Source organism: Berghia stephanieae, chromosome 12 (assembly GCF_034508935.2).
Source record: "Berghia stephanieae isolate SIO BIC M18660-M18661 chromosome 12, UCSD_Bste_1.3, whole genome shotgun sequence".
Taxonomy (NCBI): Eukaryota; Metazoa; Mollusca; class Gastropoda; order Nudibranchia; family Aeolidiidae; genus Berghia; species Berghia stephanieae.
Window position 1 is genome coordinate 39,141,821 of NC_088371.1, and position 22,981 is coordinate 39,164,801.

At 36.2% G+C, this 22,981-nt stretch overlaps 1 protein-coding gene across 5 annotated transcripts in view; it reads right to left on the reverse strand.

Annotated features, from left to right (window-relative positions):
• Nucleotides 1-634: 634 nt before the first annotated feature.
• The window catches only part of LOC144957897 (uncharacterized), a 90,443-nt gene continuing 68,096 nt past the window's right edge, over nucleotides 635-22,981 (reverse strand). For all 5 annotated transcript variants that reach the window (XM_078889427.1, XM_078889426.1, XM_078889429.1 and 2 more), the window contains 11 exons: nucleotides 22,792-22,932; nucleotides 20,079-20,252; nucleotides 15,887-16,029; nucleotides 12,734-12,942; nucleotides 10,725-10,795; nucleotides 9,836-9,985; nucleotides 6,110-6,140; nucleotides 5,446-5,480; nucleotides 3,999-4,089; nucleotides 2,150-2,394; nucleotides 635-1,172 (listed from right to left, as the gene is read on the reverse strand). In XM_078889427.1, coding sequence (XP_078745553.1) covers nucleotides 949-1,172; nucleotides 2,150-2,394; nucleotides 3,999-4,089; nucleotides 5,446-5,480; nucleotides 6,110-6,140; nucleotides 9,836-9,985; nucleotides 10,725-10,795; nucleotides 12,734-12,942; nucleotides 15,887-16,029; nucleotides 20,079-20,252; nucleotides 22,792-22,932 — 1,514 coding nt within the window. In that variant the 3' untranslated portion in view covers nucleotides 635-948. The remainder of the gene's footprint in view (nucleotides 1,173-2,149; nucleotides 2,395-3,998; nucleotides 4,090-5,445; nucleotides 5,481-6,109; nucleotides 6,141-9,835; nucleotides 9,986-10,724; nucleotides 10,796-12,733; nucleotides 12,943-15,886; nucleotides 16,030-20,078; nucleotides 20,253-22,791; nucleotides 22,933-22,981) is intronic.

The window sequence follows — 22,981 nt, forward strand, 5'->3', positions numbered from 1 at the left end:
CCCTGGTCAACAGCAACATTTAACATGTAGGACGGGACATGCCGCATGTTAGGCGATATTTCAATTTTTCGGACAAAGACAACGCTGTTAATGGCCAGGTACTCATTTTACACCTGAGTACAGTGAGAGAAAGTGAGTAGGATTCAACTATGCGCCGAGCGCGAGGCTCGAACCCAGGACCTTCCGATCCTATTGCGAGTGTCATTCCACAAGACCACATAACCGCACAATGGGAGGTCAGGAGCCCCATCCAGGACCCTCGTCTTTAGAGAGAAACAATTTCGGATTGATATTGATTCATTTGGGTGTGAGGTGAGTGCTCTACCAAATTTTGAGCTATTTGGACCCCCCCTCCCCTAATTAGAAACAACTAAAATTAACACCGGGCAGATATGTGGCCACAATTTGCTTGTATATCAGGGTTGCCAGATTAATTTCAGGCATTCTGCCAACTGGATTTTAAAAATCTGCCAAATACCATAAAAATCTGCCAAACCGTACTATTTATGGTATCCCCTTTGAAAACTCATCAGTTTTCAAAAACAAAAATTCGCAAGGCCGATGTCATATTTTTTTTTTCATTTCCCAAGTTTAAAAAAATCACTAATAAATAAAAATTGCCATTGAAAATGTGGAGTAGACCTATACATTCATCCATAGGCCTCGGAAAATAAAATCTGCCAAATATCTGCCAAACTGCCAAACCGTTTTTTTTTGTCTGCCAGACGACTTCAAATTCTGACAAAAAATAGGACATTTGGAAGAAAATCTGCCAAATTGGCAATCCTGTTCTATATTAGCAAAGTTGCTTTGCGCATGTTTATGACAGCCATAATGAATAAAGGGAAAGAACGTGGCCACATCCGCTTGTTGAACTTCCTGTAGTGATAGTCTGGTTGGTTGGAAAGCGGGTATACTAAATTTTAAATTAAATCATGAATCTGTAATTCAATCGTCGATAAAAATAGTAACAGAACGATCTGGCTCGGAGACCGGATATGACCGGTCTGTGACGGCACTCCGGAATCCAGCCAGTCCTGGGAAACGATCATCATCAACGTCATCAGCGTCGTCATCGTTGTATTCGTCATCGTCATCATCATCAACGACGACGATAGGAATGGTGGGGGTGTGAATGAATTCAGATGAGGTTGGGGGTATCTCTTCTGTGCCTGGATTTAAAAAAAAAAAATAAATAGATAAGTACCTATAAAATAATAATATATTAAAAAAAAAAAAAAAACAAAAAAAAACAAAAAAACAAGCGAACAAACAACACACCCCCCTCCCAATCAAGTCATTTTCTGTTTCATTTTAAACATATGTTTATTTATTTATATCTATTCATTTACATTTATATCTATTTATTTACTTATTTATTTATTTAATTTTTTTTTAATTTAATTTTTTTAAAACTTTTATTCTTATTTTGTTGTTATCATTTAATGTTTTTTGTTTGTTTGTTTTTGTTTTGTTTTTTACTTTTTAATTTACGGTTTTTGTTTTTTTTTTTATGTCAATATTACCTACACCTGTTTATTGTCGTATTTAAAGACGGAGATAAAATCTAAATTGGCAAAGTAACGACAAACATTGGGTGTCTCCCATGACTGAGGTTAAATTTTTTTTTTTTAAAATGAGGGTCATTTAAATCGGTGGATACAATGTTGTAGAAGTTAAACAATCATAATTATACTTGAAATGTTTATAAATAGCTCCTTTTATCAAAAAGTTGAGCACTATTATTTCATGGTTTTGGTTTTTATAATCTATACCTATTATTTATATATATATATATATATATATATATATATATATATATATATATATATATATATATATATATATATATATATATATATATATATATATATATATATACACACACACACACACACATATATATATATACACACACACACACACACACACATATATATATATACACACACACACACACACATATATATATATACACACACACACACACACACATATATATATATATATATATATATACACACACACACACATATATATATATATACACACACACACACACATATATATATATATATATATATATATTCACACACACACACACACACATATATATATATATCCACATTAGAGTACAACTTTCACATACCAAAGCCACTGGGACTCGGTGGTCTGGTAGATCTTTCTGTATCTGAACCATCCGTCCCTGAACTTTGAACCTTCTTCCCGCCAAAAAACCTCCTTCGATTCTTCCGTTTGTTCCTCTTCATCTCCTTCTTCATCCTCTTCTTGAACTTCTTTCTGTATTTCTTCCTTTCCTGTAAACGTTTCAGGCCCTCAGTCGTCAACTTCAGTTTTCTTATCCTGGTGGTTCCGAATCTTTCGTACAATTTTCTGTTGAATAAAAAGGATAAAACAAATGATACAGTACTCTCCGGATTCTAGTACGCCTAATTCAAGTCTTTCCTGACCAAACATTTTCAATGTATTTAGCAAAATGTCAAAATTGATTTATTAAAACTCAAAGCTAAGAGCATGCTAAACATAATTTTGTTCTACAAAATAATATTTAAGTTCTTTTAAACTATAGATAGTATGCAGATGACGTCACTCAGTTCTTTGTTATTGTTTTTGCCATCCGCGTTTGTGAGTTGTTCTCACTAAACTGTATTAACCAGACTATAAAAGTTCATGGTTACACAGAGTTTGTGTGTTGGTCCGTTATACTTCCGGATGGCAATGTTGTGAACTCCTTGGCCAAGCGCATTCTATCTATACAAATATTTTTCTTCATGTTTTGTGATGCACATAAAAATTCTGTGTAAGAAAAGATGTGAACTGTATCGTAACGATTGTGACGATTTTCCTGGAGTTGGTAAGGAGGAGGGGGGGGGGGGGGGGGGGGGTGGGGGTGTTAAGCCGTAGCCATCGTTAACATATAGATAGTATGCGCTTGACAAAGGAACTCATAACATTGCCATCCGGAAGTATAACGGACCAACACACAAAACTGTGTGTATCCATGAACGTTTATAGTCGGGTTAATACAGTTCAGTGAGAACAACTCACAAACGCGGATGGCAAAAAAAAAAAAAAAACAATAACAAAGACCTGAGTGACGTCATCTTCTAACTATCTATATCCTGACACTATAGATAGAATGCGCTTGGCCAAGGAGTTCACAACATTGCCATCCGGAAGTATAACGGACCAACACACAAACTCTGTGTAACCATGAACTTTTATAGTCTGGTTAGTACAGTTTAGTGAGAACAACTCACAAACGCGGATGGCAAAAACAATAACAAAGGCCTGAATGACGTCATCTGCATACTATCTATAAACCACTAGGACTGGCAGTTTGACGTCATTTTTTAGGTTTGTGCAGCGTCTGGTGAGTTGTCGTTAGTAGAGCTCATGGAACGAGTTATTTCATTGGTTAAACAATTGAATAGAACTCACGATTTGTTTTCTTTTTTGGCCAAAGACTGGCATTTGACGTCTTTTTTTTTTTTGGTCAGTGTCGGGCTATAAGTTTACGATAGCTACGGCTAGGCACGCCAAATTCCAGCAAGTTCTGCAATACGGGACGCTGGCACTGGGTGACCCGATTTTGTCGATATATATATTATATATATATATATATATATATATATATATATATATATATATAGAGAGAGAGAGAGAGAGAGAGAGAGAGAGAGAGAGAGAGAGAGAGAGAGAGTAAGAGGGGCAGAGAGAGAGAGAGAGAGAGTGGGAGGGAGAAAGAAAGAGAGAGAGAGAAGAGAGAGAGAGAGAGAGAGAGAGAGAGAGAGAGAGAGAGAGAGAGGGAGAGAGAGAGAGAGAGAGAGAGAGAGAGAAGAGATGGAAAGATAGAAAGAAAGACGATGATGATGATAAAACATTGTCCATTCCGTCAAGGGCCAATCAAGCCCAGTTGTCAGACCTGACAAGTGACACGTCGGTTCAAGACGATGCCAATGATCAAATGGACCAACCTGGCATTGAAGTTCTGTTTTCTTTGGATGATTTCATAGACGATAAAACCAATAACCAATAGGAACACCAGCGTCAGAACCAGGGCTACAACTGAAGCAAGATAGAATTAATGATAGACAATTATATAAAGTTTGCAAAGAGGAGTCAAATAGGGAATGAGATTAGCGGAAGAGTAGCGTCCCTTGATCGGTCGTCACCTTACAGAGAGAACGTCAATTTGGTTTTGCGCATGCGTCTCTCTCGTCCTCGCTTTCGGTGAAGTGTCTCAAGCCGCTTTCACCGGAAGCGAGGACGAGAGACGCATGCGCACAACCAACATGACGTTCTCTCTCTAATAACTTTTCCGCCGGTGACGTCCAATCAAGGGACGCAACTCTTCGGCTAATCTCATTCCCTATACGAGTAATAATGCATTTTGAAGATTCAATACGTACACTTTTTGCAGCATTATATAATAACAATACAGGTGTTAGTTCAGATCGGTATTTATCTTTGTCGAGATGACAACAAATGATAACTGATAACAGCCAATAACAACTGAAAACCACAACTGATAACAACATATAACAACTGATAACATAAAAATACTTTGATTCTAGCCTCAAAAATCAACAAAATCCCCCCCCCCCCCCCCTTGTCAAATCATTAATTTAGACAAACAATGATTGTAATCCTCCCCCCCCCCCCCCCCACACATACGAATAACAACATTCTTATAAGAATTAATATAGGCGAGTTAGTAGTTGGGTGTTATTTAGTTACAAACATACGATTCTTGAACTAATATTTTGTTTGTTTTGTTTTTAAGGGTTTCACGGCGCTTGCAACACTTTTAGGTCATATCAGCGCCAGTAAAAAGGAAGAAAATGGGATGGTAAAAAGTTCTAGAATTACAATTAAAGCACCCAAGGAAAGGTAAGATATAGGGGAATTGGTTCAAATAGGAAACAGATGCAGATTCTAAGAGCACACCGTCAAAGTACTTAGTTTGAGATCACCTATAAGTCTCATCCAGACACAAGCAAAGGTCCCAACTAAGAGGAATACACTCAAATGTTTACCAATCATATAATATAATATGTAAACTAAACATAATACAATGCATAACAGAGAGATGAAAAAAATATCATCTCCCAAAACTCTAACTATACATTCGAATGTTTCCCTCCCAGCCAAGGAGCTCCGGCAAGGATCAGGACAAAACTAATTAATCTCATTCCAAGACAATGGACACAATTGGAAAACGGGTATGGGGGGATAGAAGACACAACATGTACCTCCCTTCCCACTATGGGAGGTCAGGATCCCCACCCAGATTCTTGAACTAGTGTCGTGGCCATTTTGAACTCGTTCCTAATACTGCCCCTGGGATGGCAGTGGGAACTTTAATTATTGCAATGGTAAAGGCATGAGTTAGAGAATCATATAGACAAAATAGCCTCTTACATTCCCATTCTGTTTCACAGTTCGCTGTAGAACATCTGGAAAGTAAACAAAAAAATAAATTACATATAAATGCTAACAACAACAACAATGATTTTTATGCTGTTACTGATAATAATTACGTAGGTTAATGATAATGATAATAATGATAATAATAATAATAATGAAAATAACAATAATAATAATAATAATAATAATAATAATAATAATAATAATAATAATAATAATAATAATAATAATAATAATAATAATAATAATAATAATAATAATAATATAATATAATAATAATAATAATATTAATAATAATAATAAAAATAATAATAATGATAGTGATAATAATAATAATAATAATAATAATAATAATAATAATAATAATAATAATAATAATAATAATAATAATAATAATAATAATATTAATAATAATAATAATAATAATCTTAATAATAATAATAATAAAAATAAAAATAATGATAATAATGATAATAATAATAATAATAATAATAATAATAATAATATAATAATAATAATAATAATAATATAATAATAATAATAATAATAATAATAATAATAATAATAATAATAATAATAACAATAATAATAATTAGAAAGGAAAAGATTCTCCGTTCGAATTTTCCATGTAAAATAATTCAAGGTAATTCCTACTCACAGAGCACTGTCGGATGCTGTGGTGTCTGGCACTGCAATTGGAAGAAAAGGTAAACTATGTATTTATACACAAATTAACGCTAAAGGGGGACAGTATAGGGAAATGAGAGAGACGTTGTGATTCTATTGGCATCGGCTCTACCAGTATGGCTATGTGGTCTACTGGGAGGACACTCGCTTTTGGATGGGAAGGTCCTGGGTTCGAGCCTAGTTTAGTCCTTGTAAAACGCTCCTTACTCACATTCTCTCACCGTACTCAGGTGCAAAATGAGTACCTGGCCGTTAAGAGAGTTGTTTCTGTCCGAAAATTATTGAAATATCACCTTATAGGCATTGTCTCGTTCTACATGTTACGTGTTGCTGTTGGCCAGGGACCCCTTGTAAAGCGCTTTGAGCACGTTTAGTGGATATTGCGCTATATAAAAGATCGATTTTTATTAAAGCTCACATTTACGTCTGGCAAAGAATCAGCAACAATCAGGAAAACAGTTGGAACGCTACAGGGGGGCGGTCTTAGTCCTATCTTATTTAATATGTATCTAGAAGCAGCACTCAGAGAGTGAAGATCAAAATGTGGACCTCATATGCGACTCAGAACAAGAAGCACGGAATTATTTACCTGTCGTATCTAACACGCTAAGTCAATGGAACCTCCAAGTCAAGGAAACAAAAACGGAAGTCACAGGTTTGAGATTTTTGACAAGATGAGTGTCATTTAAATTGATCGATATTTGAAGGACGAGTTTTCTGGCCTAGTTTTAAAATGCCAGAAATGGATAACGTCTGAGAGATGGTCAGCAACAGAAGACAGAGAGCAATTAAAAAAAAAGACGAAATTCTTATGTACCAAATCACATAGTCTCAATGGGATGTACAAAACAAAATATAAATACGAAGACATTAAAAAGATCAGCAAGGAATGACAAACGGAAATATGTGGACCAAATTGCAGAGAAGAAGACACAGGCAGTGGCAGAACAGAAAGACACGAAAACAGTCTACTTGATAGCTTAGAAACTTCGAAGACACAGAGGTACTAGCCAAGAAGTACATGTGAAGGCTGAGGAAACAAAAAATTAAAAAGATGGAAAGAGCGAAACTTCCAGGATATGAAATATCCTTAACCCTCTCCTTACCAACCATAGTAAAATCGTCACATTCGTTACGATACAACCAACGTTTTTCTTATTCAAATTTCTTTTGTACATCATAGAATTTAAAGAAAATGAAGACAGTGTGTTGTAGAGCATGTTTTGCTAAAGAAATTATGTATCGCAAGAACTTTACTGCTAATGTGTTTGAGTGATAAAAAATATATTTTTTTTTGTTACTTGGGTGTGAAGTTTGGGGGAAATCCTGAAAGTGGCTGGTAAGGAGAGGGTTAATAGACCAGAACCGAGCACCTTCCCTAATACTAATGAGGCAGACGGCCTTGGAGTTAATACGGTTGACACAACAGTATGAAAAACTATTGAGGCAATCAAAATCTATCAATTTTGAAAAGACTTTTGGTAGCGTTCACTGAGACAGTCTATGGAAGACACTGAGGAATTATGGCATCCCACAAAAGATGATCAATATCATCCAGTCGCTCTCCAAGAATTCTAGTAGAGAGTAATTTCTATTTTTGTGCGGCTATGTGGTCTAGTGGTATGACAATCGCTTTCGGATCGGAAGGTCGTGTGGGTTCGAGCCTCGAGTTCGGCGCATAGTTGAGTCCTTGGAGAAGGCTCTTTACTCACATTCTCTCACCGTACTCAGGTGTAAAACGAGTACCTGGCAGTTAACAGCGTTGTCTTTGTCCAAAAAAAAATTGTGATATCGCCTAACAGGCGTCTTGTCTCGTTCTACATGTTACGTGTTGCTGTTGGCCAGGGACCCCTTGTAAAGCGCTTTGAGCACGTTTAGTGGATATTGCGCTATATAAAAGATCGATTTTTATTAAAGCTCAACTTAATAGATCATTTACTATTAATTGAAACATTTAATTGTCTTTAAATTCTCATGTCAACTATTTCTTGTAAGATTGATCACGGCATTACTTGTCAATACAACTTTCACATTTACGTCTGGCAAAGAATCAGCAACAATCAGTAAAACAGTTGGAACGCCACAGGGGGGCAGTCTTAGTCCTATCTTATTTAATGTGTATCGAGAAGCAGCACTCATAGAATTAAGATCAAAATGTGGACCTCATATGCGACTCAGAACAAGAAGCACGGAATTATTTACCTGTCGTATCTAACACGCTAAGTCAATGGAACCTCCAAGTCAAGGAAACAAAAACGGAAGTCACAGGTTTGAGATTTTTGACAAGATGAGTGTCATTTAAATTGATCGATATTTGAAGGACGAGTTTTCTGGCCTAATTTTAAAATGCCAGAAATGGATAACGTCTGAGAGATGGTCAGCAGCAGAAGACAGAGAGCAATGAAAAAAAAAAAGACGAAATTCTTATGTACCAAATCACCTGGTCTCAATGGGATGTACAAAACAAAATAAGATTAATAAGACATTAAAAAGATCATTAAGGAAAGACAATGGAAGTATGTAGACCACGTTGCAGAGAAGACACAGGCAGTGGCAGAACAGAAAGACACGAAAACAGTCTACTTGATAGCTTAGAAACTTCGAAGACACAGAGGTACTAGCCAAGAAGTACATGTGAAGGCTGAGGAAACAAAAAAATTAAAATATGGAAAGAGCGTTACTTCCAGGATACGGAATATCCTTATCTCTCTCCTTACTACCGATAGGAAAATCGTCACATTCGTTACGATACAACCAACATTTTCCTTTTGTACACCATAGAATTTAAAGAATATGAAAACAATGTGTTGTAGAGCATGTTTTGCTAAAGAAATTATGTATCGCAAGAACTTTACTGCTAATGTGTTTGAGTGATAAAAAATATATTTTTTTTTGTTACTTGGGTGTGAAGTTTTGGGGGAAATCCTGAAAATGGCTGGTAAGGAGAGAGTTAATAGACCAGAACCGAGCACCTTCCCTAATACTAATGAGGCGGACGGCCTTGGAGTTAATACGGTTGACACAACAGTATGAAAAACTATTGAGGCAATCAAAATCTATCGATTTTGAAAAGACTTTTGGTAGCGTTCATTGAGATAGTCTATGGAAGATACTGAGGCATTATGGCATCCCGCAAAAGATGATCAAAATTATCCAGTCGCTCTACAAGAATTCTAGTAGAGAGTAATTTCTATTTTTGTGCGGCTATGTGGTCTAGTGGTATGACACTCGCTTTCGGATCGGAAGATCGTGGGTTCGAGCCTCGCGTTCGGCGCATAGTTGAGTCCTTGGAGAAGGCTCTTTACTCACTTTCTCTCATCGTACTCAGGTGTAAAATGAGTACATGGCCGTTAACAGCGTTGTCTTTGTCCAAAAAATTGTAATATCGCCTAATAGGCGTTTTGTTCCGTCCTACATGTTAAATGTTGCTATTGACCAGGGACCCCTTGTAAAGCGCTTTGAGCACATTAAGTGGATATTGCACTATATAAAGCTCAAAATGATCTTGGAATAGTCTTGGATAACAAACTTCAGGATTTATATCAGATGGTTGAAAGTTTGTACACGTCAACGTGTTCAAGTGCACTCACGTGACCTACGAGTCATTAACTGTCATTGTAAATAGACATCTGGATTCAGAAATATGTGGACCCCATCTTTATAATCAGTTAGACACCAAATCCAGATCCCTATTTACCTTTACACTTTCGGCCCTTTCTTTTCTTGTGCAGCAACGACACATCCACGTGGTCGGATCGACATACACACATAAAACTGCCAAGTGTGTTAACACACGTTGCTTGGGGTGAGCAGTCATTGTGTTGAGGTGACTCACACTCGTCAAAGTCTGAAAAGAAGAGATGTCGAATGGGTGGTCTAAAAAAAACACACACACACACATACACATATATATACACACACACACACTCACACACACACACACTCACACACACACACACACACACACACACACACACACACACACATATATATATATATATATATATTATATAGCAAAAAGTAAACTCACGGATCTTCATAGTGCTCAATCATTTGAATGTCATAATTTTCTATGTGTGTGCTATTTTAGTGTGATTTGTGTATCCAGTGTCTTTTTGGTGTGAATGCTTTTTCTGTATACATATGATATGGGTGTGTATGATTCCACTATAGCAAACAAAGTATTGGACTGGAACCCTCAGGGCAGAAGATCAAGGGGAAGGCCACGAGGAACACGGAGAAAAATTAAAGAAGCTGATATACAGAGAAGTGGTAAGACCTGGAATGAGATAAAAAAGTTAGCTCGGGATAGAGAAGGATGGAAACTGTTTGTCTGTGCCATATACCCTGACCCAGGGTGAAAAAGGCAATGATGATGATGATAGAGAAGGATGGAAACTGTTTGTCTGTGGCCTATACCCTGACCCAGGGTGAAAAAGGCAATGATGATGATGATGTGTATGAGTTGTTTGCTTGTATTAGTTTGTGTGACTGTTGCTTTACAGGTTATGCTTTATTCGAGGTATTTCCCTTAGAGGCGTCAGGATTCATTTTTCTCCACAACAAACAATCCCGTGACAAAATACCTGACACAACAGAAGAATATTTCAATGGCGACCCCACGAGCAGCTTGCTTGTACCCAACTCTCTGTTTGATCTGCCAAAATAAAAGTGTAAAGAACAAAAGTAATGTATTCATATTTTCAAAAAGAACAATGCATAAGAATTATGCCATTATGCACATTTGGCAATTGGATTTAGTAGTCTGATGTCACGCCGCGCGGCAACGGCGGCCATCTTGGTTCTAAACAAAGAAAATCATTAATTTTTATTCTTCATGCTGGCTAGAAGCCTTGTAATCAGAATGTGTAAAAGTCAAAACATGATCAAATTTAATGTTTTTTTCCCCTCTGGATACGCTTTCATGCTCGCCGGGGAAATATTTCATACGGGCGTCCGCCATTGTTCCGATAGTTTAGAGCCAGTGTTACTAAGTTACCATGCGTTATTAGGAAGGAAGTGACGTTACGACTGTTGAAGAGTATTCACATGGCTCAAAATCTCCCATTCAGACCATACAAGTCGCCAATCTAAAATGAGTGAGTAACGTGTGTAGAATGCCGTGGCTATGACGTATTACCAAGAGTTTTAAAGGCCAATGCTACTTATTGTGCAGCTATGTGGTCTAGTGGTATGACACTCGCTTTCGGAACGGAAGGTCCTGGGTTCGAGCCTCGCTCGGCGCATAGTTGAGTCCTTGGAGAAGGCTCTTTACTCACATTCTCTCACCGTACTCAGGTGTAAAATGAGTACCTGGCCGTTAACAGCGTTGTCTCTGTCCCAAAAAATTGTAATATCGCCTGACAGGAGTCATGTCTCGTCCTACATATTATGTGTTGCTGTTGGCCAGGGACCCCTTGTAAAGCGCTTTGAGCACGTTTAGTGGATATTGCACTATATAAAAGCTCAAGTTTTTATTATTTTTTTTTTATTCACTTGGTGACAGGACCAATAGGCATTGACTCCACACTGTAAAAAAATGTTGACGCTTGTAGATGAAAAAATAGATCTTATTCCAACTCTCCCATTGGAAAACCATATCATTTCTTAGTAAATACGTAATCGTTGAATAATGCTTTGAATGCGTTTCACAAAGATTTAATCTAACGGTTGCCAAATATTTCCGCTCACTGTATAAGGTGTTATAGATAGAGAGTGCTGATTGTCAATTAAAAATAATATTTTAGTGCGCATGAATACAAATCTTTTTTTTTTTTTTTGTTGGTCAAATTGTCATTCAAGCAGATGGAGAAAAACACAAATTATGGCGAATCGAAGTACTACTATCATACAATAGGGACTGAGATTAGCGGAAGAGTAGCGTCCATTGATTGGGCGTCATCCATAGTCTGTGACGTCACCGGCGGAAAAGTTATTAGAGAGAGAACGTCATGTTGGTTGTGCGCATGCGTCTCTCGTCCTCGCTTCCGCGACAAGTCTTAAACCAGGAACAATCAGGTGACCAGTATTTTCCATTGTGAATAGGATTCAATAGTCTGATGTGACGTCTTCCCAGCAACCAATAGCTTGGTTCTAATCAAAGAAAATCGGTACTTTTATTTTTCATTATGGCTAGAACTTTTCCACATGTCATGTGATCAGAATGTATAAAAGTCAAAACATGATCAGATTATAATGTTTTTCTCCTCTGGATACATTTTTATGCTCGTCGGAGAAGTTTTTCATAAGGGTGTCTGTAATATATCGATTAATAAGTTTAGTTGTATTTATTTAACGTTTAGTTGTAAACTGCCAAACTGGCTACACTGCACATTGTTTTTAGTTTGAGTTGAATAGAACCTTTTTCCGATTATCATCTAACAATCTTGTTGTGTTGTTCTTTGAGGTTTGACTTAAACATAATTATTATTATTGATAAAACAATATCAATACAATACACTTGGCGACGACATTACAGTGTCCGCCATTGTTCATATAATTTAGAACCAGTTACTTAGTTACTATGCGTTATTACGAGGGAAGTGACGTCACGACTGTTGAAGCCTCTTACCCACAGACTAGTCTGTTGAATTACCTGCGCAGCTCTCGACGAAGTATAGAGTCAATGAACCTAGAAGACGTAGCTCCGTAGTATTTGTGCGTGGCCTCGAAGTGAAGCAAGATTGTGACCTTGACCCCAGTGTCTGAATGGTTGCTCTGATCACTTTCCAAATGTTTGAAGTTCAGAACTTCGCTGGACACATAGCGGAACTTGAGGGCGGTTTTCCTGATAGTCTGCATTATCTAAAAAGGTGGGAAAACGTCAATAGTAAAATGTGTATGTAATTATTTAACTAAGAGTTGAGGTGTTGGAAATACATACAAGGCAAAGATAACCAAAAAATAATGAGAATTGAGTAGTTGTTAGCCGTTTTCAAGGAAACAAATGATCTTATATATATATAATAATAAAAACACAAACCATGACATATTGATAAAAGGAGCTATTTATAAAAATATCTCATCCCGATGAGAGCGAATGCTGGGCTTTTTACTAGTGCTCGAAACAATATTATAGAAGTTGATCATAATTATACTTGAAATGTATATATATATATATATAAAAACTTTTTTCTGCGGACATTACTAAGGATTACGCCGACCGAGGACGTGAAAAGAGACACAGAAACGAATCGTCTCGGGCACAAAAAATGTGAGTGACAATTTGTATTCTGTATTGTATATATATATATATATATATATATATATATATATATATATATATATATATATATATATATATATATATATATATATATATATATATTAGGCACTTGCAAGAATTTTTCAAAATAGTGATATCGGTATTAATTTAGCGTAGAAAAATAAAGGGGAGTGAAACATTTACTAAAGTGAAAAAATTATCCCTCTATCTCAACTAGTTAAAAAGTTATGACCTTTTATGTGGTGAAAAATCTCTATAGAAGCTTAAGTAAATATGTGACCAAAACACAGCAACCCAATGGATAATCAAGTATAATTCAGAAACGGCTTCAGATACAACTTTGAAATTTTTACATGTGGTAATTCAACATCTCTGTAATACATTGCAAACAGAAAAATAATTATTTATTGAGAGAGAAAGGTATAGTTTAGAGCTGAAACAACTGAAATTAAGGAAAAATAGATCACGACATGCAAATGAATGACCTATTGGAATTTTGGAAAAGTCGACAATTAAATATTTATTCACATGTAGATAGACCAAATACACCACTGAATCGGCGTCATTTAGTTGTTCACTTTGAACTTTCCAAAATGAAAATAGACCTCATAAAAGCAGAGATATGGACTGATAAATGTTTGAGGTGGTGTATCAGTGTTTAAAATGGTCGAAAATAGGTGATTTTAAAAACTTCCGCTCCCCCGTTACCCTAAATTGGACAGACGTCCGTCAAAGGATGAAAAACGTCAAAATCAACAGTGAAAAATCAATCGGAAAAAAAGGAAGAGAATTGTAAATTATAAAATGAATGCATGGACATGAAAACGCCAATTAATTGAATAATTTAAAACAAAAATAACTTCTATAAATGGAATATTTTGTAAGATATAAAGATGTAAAGTTTTGATGTGGATTGACGAAGTTATCTCTCAAACCCAGCAGACGACAGACAGTGAATCAGTATAAGAAAATGGCAGCTTCTGTAAACAATCGAGGCCAATTACTGTTTTTTGGGGAGCTCTAACTTTTGAGTGCAAACATATTTTGCTCTGAAATTTTTAGAGAAGCTACTTTAATATGTATCTCAGAAGGACTTTTTTTTATTAAGAAGGACCATCTCTGGTTTAAAAGTTATAAGCGTTTAAACACATATACTCTCTTTACGCAAAGATTTCTCAAAATCATGATATAGGAAGATAATAATATTAGCATCATTATATGTAGAATTTTATGCCCTTTCCAATGATATATAATACATGCCATTTCATTCCACTGAGAAAGAAGAATGAGCATTTTAAAATCACTCCTAAATTTTTCCCCCTCAAAAACGGAAACAGAAATCCTCGCCTGTTTTCAACTCGCGAGAGCTACTTCTTGCAAGTGCCTATATATGTATATAAATAGTGCTTTTCATCCGGATGTATTGTACACCCCTGGGTGTACCAAATATTTCAAAGTGTGTACCACTTTGATAATGTGTACTTGGTGTGTACATCATACGGGCATAAAACAATATCTATCAGTCACTCCACCAAAGCAACTTCACATGTGTCATAGACACAAGCGGTTTTTATATATCATATTTATTATTTATTCTCCTATAGATAGAATGCGATTGGCCAAGGAGTTCACAACATTGCCATCCGGAAGTATAACGGACCAACACACAAACTCTGTGTAACCATGAACTTTTAAAGTCTGGTTAATACAGTTTAGTGAGAACAACTCACAAACGCGGATGGCAAAAACAATAACAAAGGCCTGAGTGACGTCATCTGCATACTATCTATAGGGAATGAGATTAGCGGAAGAGTAACGTCCCTTGATTGGACCCATAGTCACCCATAGTCTGTGACGTCACCGGCGGAAAAGTTATTAGAGAGAGAGAACGTCATGTTGGTTGTGCGCATGCGTCTCTCGTCCTCGCTTCCGCGAGAGACCATGCGCACAACCAACATGACATTCTCTCTCTAATAAGACTATGGGGTGACGTCTAATCAAGGGACGCTACTCTTCCGCTAATCTCATTCCCTATAGATGCGATTTTGTGTATTGTGACGAATGTGTTGTACAAGCTTATATATAGGTAAAGGTTAAATATGTGTACAATTTCCGACAAAGTTGTAAACCACTGATACATACACGTCCCTGATGACTTTTTGTAGGCGTAGCCAAACAACCAGGCGTGGTTTTTGGGCAGCTGGAATCCAGGAATTAACCAAGGCTAATCCTGGAGCCGGAGTTATTCTTGTCAATTTCTAACGTAAATGATGCTGCTCAAAGCTCGAAAAAAATAAATAACAATGTAAAATTGAAGGTAAGTTTCATGTTCATATACGAAAAAAAAAGAAGATAAAATGGACGTTTTGGGTTTTGTTGATAAAGGGGATCCCGAAACGTCTATTTTATCTGTTTTCGTATATTAAGGTGAAGCTTAAATTCAATTTTACATTGTTATTCATTGTCACTTTCAAAGATATTATGCTGTAATGTTGTGCTAAAATGACAATAATACATCCATACCCCGTTGTGTGTGATTCTTTGAGCAAATCTTTTGAATGCCAAGAGCTGTGAACTCTTGTACTGGTGCTTGAAGGGTAGGGGTTCGTAGTCGTACTTGCCTGCTTCGTGTGTAAGACGTAACATGTACAGATACGTCTGGACAGCTAGATGAATAGATAAATTGGCAAATCACATTGGAGAGTTGAAGATTGTTTTGTTTTTAAGGGTTTTATGGCGCTTGCAAACATTAAGGTCATATCAGCGCCAGTAAAAAGGAAGAAAATGGGATCGTAAAAAGTTATAGAATTACAATTAAAGCACAAAAGTAAAGGTTAGACAAAAGGGAATTGGTTCAAATAGGGAACATATGTAGATTCCAAGAGCACACCGTCAAAGTACTTAGTTTGAGATCACCTAAAAGTCTCATCCAGATACAAGCACAGGTCCCAACCAAGAGGAATACACTCAAATGTTTACAAATCATATAATATAATATGTAAACTAAACATAATACAATGCATAACAGAGAGATGATTTACAAGGAAAAAAAATATCAAGACTATAACTATACATTCGACTGTTTCCCTCCCAGCCAAGGAACTCCGGCCAGGGCCAGGACAAAACCAAGTAATCTCATTCCAAGACAACGACAGGAAACAATTGGAAAACGGGTTGGGGGGATAGAATACACAGCATGTACCTCCCTGCCCACTATGGGAGGTCAGGAACCCCACCCAGGAAGAATTGAAGAAATGAAGGTTTTGGACAGCTAGGTGAATAGATAAAAGGGTAAATCAAATTGAAGAATTGAAGAAATGAAGGTTTTGGACAGCTAGGTGAATAGATGAAAGGGTAAATTGAAGAGTTGAAGGTTTTGGACAGCTAGGTGAATAGATGAAAGGGTAAATCAAATTGAAGAATTGAAGAAATGAAGGTTATCCAAAAAAAGTTATATCTCTAGTATTCCCGTGTTGAGATGTTTGAGGAATATTTTACATGGAATCTCCCTTTTATTTCCATTTTATTGTAATATCACTTTAGGGAAAGTTTTCTGTCTCTTGATACTTAAGATAAAGTTTATAATTCAATTTAGCTTTTAGAGAGAGATAATCTCAAACGCTGGGGAAGTCGAGTTAATCAGTTATTGAAAACCAGTCTTTAATTATTACACATTCCGTTGATAAATGGCTGGGGAAGAGTGGGGGGGGGGTGAGGAAGGCTGGCCCTGGTCTCGAGCCCGCCTCAGGAACAATATTGTTTTTCCTTGGTCAAGGTATCAACCCCCGATTTTCTCATTAGGAACACATGGGTGACCATTCCTGTTCAGACAATTTTGATAATTCTCGCCTTTTTAACTCTCTTCTCTCATGGCAATCCAATCAAACAGTTACCATAAACAATTATAACAAAGAATATAAACATTCCTAACGGCAATCCAATCAAACATTTACCATAAACAATTATAACAAAGAATATAAACATTCCTAACGGCAATCCAATCAAACACTTACCATAAACAATTATAACAAAAAATATAAACAGTCCTAACGGCAATCCAATCAAACACTTACCATAAACAATTATAACAAAGAATATAAACATTCCTAACGGAAATCCAATGAAACACTTACCATAAACAATTATAACAAAGAATATAAACATTCCTAACGGCAATCCAATCAAACACTTACCATAAACAATTATAACAAAGAATTAAAACAGTCCTAACGGCAATCCAATCAAACAGTTACCATACAAAATTATAACAAAGAATAAAACAGTCCTAACGGCAATTCAATCAAACACTTACCATAAACAATTATAACAAAGAATCAAAACAGTCCTAACAACAATCCAATCCAACAGTTACCATAAACAATTATAACAAAGAATTAACACAGTCCTAACGGCAATCCAATCAATCAGTTACCATAAACAATTATACCAAAGAATTAAAACAGTCCTAACAGCAATCCTATCAAACAGTTACCATACACAATTATAACAAAGAATTAACACAGTCCTAACGGCAATCCAATCAAACAGTTACCATACACAATTATAACAAAGAATTAAAACAGTCCTAACGGCAATCCAATCAAACAGTTATTATAAACAATTATAACAAAGAATCAAAACAATCCTAACGGCAATTCAATCAAATAGTTACCATACAAAATTATAACAAAGAATTAAAACAGTCCTAACGGCAATCCTATTAAACAGTTACCATAAACAATTATAACAAAGAATAAAAACAGTCCTAACGGCAATCCAATCAAACAGTTACCATACACAATTATAACAAAGAATTAAAACAGTCCTAACGGCAATCCAATCAAACAGTTACCATAAACAATTATAACAAAGAATTAAAACAGTCCTAACGGCAATCCAATCAAACAGTTACCATAAACAATTATAACAAAAATTAAAACAGTCCTAACGGCAATCCAATCAAACGGTTAGCATAAGCAACTATAACAAAGAATCAAAACAGTCCTAACGGCAAATCAATCCAACAGCTACCATAAACAATTATAACAAAGAATTAAAACAATCCTAACGGCAATTCTATTAAACACTTACTATAAATAATTATAACAAAGAATAAAAACAATCCTAACGGCAATCCAATCAAACGGTTAGCATAAACAATTATAACAAAGAATTAAAACAGTCCTAACGGCAATCCAATCAAACAGTCACCATAAACAATTATAACAAAGAATTAAAACAGTCCTAACGGCAATCCTATTAAACAGTTACCATAAACAATTATAACCAAGAATTAAAACAGTCCTAACGGCAATCCAACTAAACCGTTACCATAAACAATTATAACAAAGAATTAAAACAGTCCTAACGGCAATCCAATCAAACAGTTACCATACACAATTATAACAAAGAATTAAAACAGTCCTAACGGCAATCCAATCAAACAGTTACCATAAATAATTATAACAAAGAATAAAAACAGTCCTAACGGCAATCCAATCAAACAGTTACCATACACAATTATAACAAAGAATTAAAACAGTCCTAACGGCAATCCAATCAAACACTTACCATAAACAATTATAACAAAGAATAAAAACAGTCCTAACGGCAATCCAATCAAACGGTTAGCATAAACAATTATAACAAAGAATTAAAACAGTCCTAACGGCAATCCAATCAAACAGTTACCATAAACAATTATAACAAAGAATAAAAACAGTCCTAACGGCAATCCAATCAAACCGTTAGCATAAACAATTATAACAAAGAATTAAAACAGTCCTAATGACAATCCAATCAAACAGTTACCATATACAATTATAACAAAGAATTAAAACAGTCCTAACGGCAATCCAATCAAACAGTTACCATAAACAATTATAACAAAGAATTAAAACTGTTTCAATATGCGTTTTAGACACGCCCATATTGAACTATCTTTCAAAACTTACTTTTCAGGTAAAAGATTCTCAGTTTATTGAGATTTGAATGATATACGTTTTTCTTTTTATTATTGAAGTTCTTACTCAATCATCATCATCATCATCATCATCATCAACAACATCATCATCATCATCATCATCAGATAAAATAAAATAAAATTCCCTTTATTCATCCCCAATGGGAATTTGTCTTTAGGGTCTTTTTCAAGGGAAAACTGGAATGACCCAGGCGTCAGCCGCAGTGCAGCGCAGCATCATCATCATCCTCCTCCTCCTCCTCCTCATCATCATCATCATCATTATTATCATCATCATCATCACCATCCTCCTCCTCCTCCTGCTCCTCCTCCTCCTCCTTATCATCATCCTCCTCATCATCATCATCATCATCATCATCATCATCATCATCATCATCATCATCATCATCATCATCATCATCATCATCATCATCATCATCATCATCATCACCATCCTCCTCCTCCTCCTCTTTCTCCTCCTCCTCCTCCTTATCATCATCATCATCATCATCATCATCATCATCATCATCATCATCATCATCATCACCATCCTCCTCCTCCTCCTCCTCCTCATCATCATCATCATCATCATCATCATCATCATCATCATCATCATCATCCTCCTCTTCCTCCTCCTCCTTGTCATCATCATCATCATCATCATCATCATCCTCCTCTTCCTCCTCTTCCTCCTCTTCCTTCTCATCATCATCATCATCAAGATCGTGAACAAAATATGACAAAAGAACTTACGAACACAGTTATCTTTGTTGTAGGCCTTTGCGTATCTGTGGTCACACCTACAATGGAAGATGCTGTTCTGTACCGTCTCCGTACAGATGGTGTTTGATTGGTTCTCACACGACCCGTGACATTCGATCGGGGGCTTTGGGTCAGGATAACGTTTGTATCGTGGAATTTGCGGACCTGGAGGGGGAAAAAAGGTAAATGTGACCTCTTGTCTCAAAATGGTATTAAGTCGGTGATGATTAAGATACTGAAAATGGAATTTGTAGCCAGAAATATCAGACTTGCGTTGAGTTTATATGCTTTATAGAGGATAATGAATATCATATTTTACTGTGCTAAATACCAACGTTTCATATTCTTGACCAGTTTAACTATAATTTGACTTTTTAGCATCTGGTCTATCCCGACATAATACTGTTTTGAGACGAGGGATCACAAATAAGAATTGGATTCAATAGTCTGTCACGTCCGCCCTGCAACCATCAGCTTGGTTCTAAACAAAGAAGATCAGTACGGTTTGTTCTTCATGCTGGCTAGAACTTTTTCACATGTCGTGTGATCAGAATGTATAAAAGTCGAAACATAATCAGATTTATAATGATTTTCTCCTCTGGATACACTTTTATGTTTGTCGGAGAAGGGCGTCCGTCATTGTTCCGATAGTTTAGAACCAGTCACTAGGTTACAATGCGTCATTACGAGGAAAGTGACGTCACGACTGTTGAAGCCTATTTCCAATATCATGAGTGTGTGTTTGTACATATAGATAGTATGCGCTTGGCTAAGAAGCTCACAACATTGTCATCCGGAAGTATAACGGACCAACACACAAACCATGTGTAACCTTAAACGTTTAAAGTCTGGTTAATACAATTTAGTGAGAATTACTCATAAACGTGGATGGCCAAAAGCAATAACAAAGACCTGAGTGACGTCAACTTCGTTCTATCAAAACACGATCCGTGATAATCAAAGGAGAGATAAAGGTCCTAGTAATGTTTACTCAAAGTTAAATCTCTCCTCACCAGCCATTTTCAGGATTTTCCCCAAAACGTCACACCCAACTAACACAAAAATATTGTTTTTATCATTCAAACACAATAGCAGTAAAGTTCTTGCGATAAATAGATAGTTTCTTTAGAAAATCATGTTCTACAACACACTGCTCATTTTCTTTAAATTTTATGATGTACGAGAGAAATTTGAATAAGAATAATGTTGGTTGTATCGTAACGAATGTAACGATTTTTCTATAGTTGGTAAGGAGAGGGTTAAGTGGACACGTTTTAGTGAAAAGAAAAAAAAGGAAATACTAAGAAAAATGTAATAATGAGACGCTTCGGATGGGAACAAGTACAAATATAGGACGTTTCGGGTGCAAACTCTTCTTCAGCACAACAATAAACAAATGAACGTTGAAAACAAGTAAAATAAAAAAAAGAGTATAAATTGTTTTTGTAGCGTCGGTGGTTGGAGTGTGAATGGAGAGTTAGCATTAGTGTCGTGGGTGTGTGAGTAGAGAATCCCAAGGATGTGATATAAGTGTTGAGGACTGGTCGACGTATGAGAGACTGGTGGAACTTTCTATAAAATAATGGAAGATAAAAGACATCATAGAAATGTAACATTAGAAGACGTAGTAGTAGGAGTACCTGTGACAATCCAACGGCGTACAATTAAGCGATGGATTAGGTTCTTGTTATCGGAGGTCTGTGATTTAATGTCATTCTCACACGACTAGTGACACTAACTCTAACGGAACTCTGAGGTTCGGGGTAACGTTTGTATTTGGGAATCGGAAGACATCTTTCAACATATCTTTTTGGAAAAAAAGTTGGACATAGATTTCAATAAATGGTTTATTTTGTGTTACAATTTCAGATTTTCCTTTTCGATTTATTGACCAAAGCAAATGGAGGAAAAGATGTTCATGGAATGAGATGTCCTCCTATGTTCCGACTCATGTCCACGAATTGACACTTAGATAACCACGCCTCTCGGACAGTCGTCATCATGTAAACAATGGCAATGATTGGTAGATTTAACAAACTACACAGGAGGTTTTACGATCGACGGCATGTAAGTAAAGTACCCACACTGTTCTATCGCTTGATCAATAGAACCAACACAGAAAACTATGTGTAAACTTAAACTTTATCATAATATGATCGAAACAAATAGTGTGATAACTAGTCACCCATCTGGCGGTGTACAAACAATAACAACGGCCCAGAAGAGGTCAATTTCATTCACGTTATTGTCTATAAATAACCAACTATGTTTGTCCGAGCACGTGTGAAGGTGTGTCACAAATTCCATGTTTTGATTGGTCAAAAATCTACTGATTAATTGGATTCAGTAGTCTGATGTCACGCCGCCCGGCAACGGCTGCCATCTTGGTTCAAAACAAAGAAAATCATTACTTTTTATTCTTCATGCTGGCTAGAACTTTTCATATGCCTCGTGATCAGAATGTGTAAAAGTCAAAACATGATCAAATTTATGTTGTTTTTTCTCCTCTAGATACGCTTTTATGCTCGCCGGGGAAATATCTCATACGGGCGTCCGCCATTGTTCCGATAGTTTAGAGCCAGTGTTACTAAGTTACTATGCGTCATTAGGAAGGAAGTGACGTTACGACTGTTGAAGAGTATTATCACCACAAGCTTGACGACAGGGAGTGGTTTCTAGATGATATTATGTTATGTCCACTTACGTTCCTCGCATTGAGTACTCGTCACTTGCGTGTACCCATATTGACAGATACAGGTATTGTTGCCTCTGTCACACATCGAGTGAGTGTCCATCTGTGTACAGTGTGAGTTCTGTAGACACCGATCTCCAAATTCCTCTGGAACTATACAGACAAATAAAAAAATATTGAATGTTATAGATAGCATGCGCTT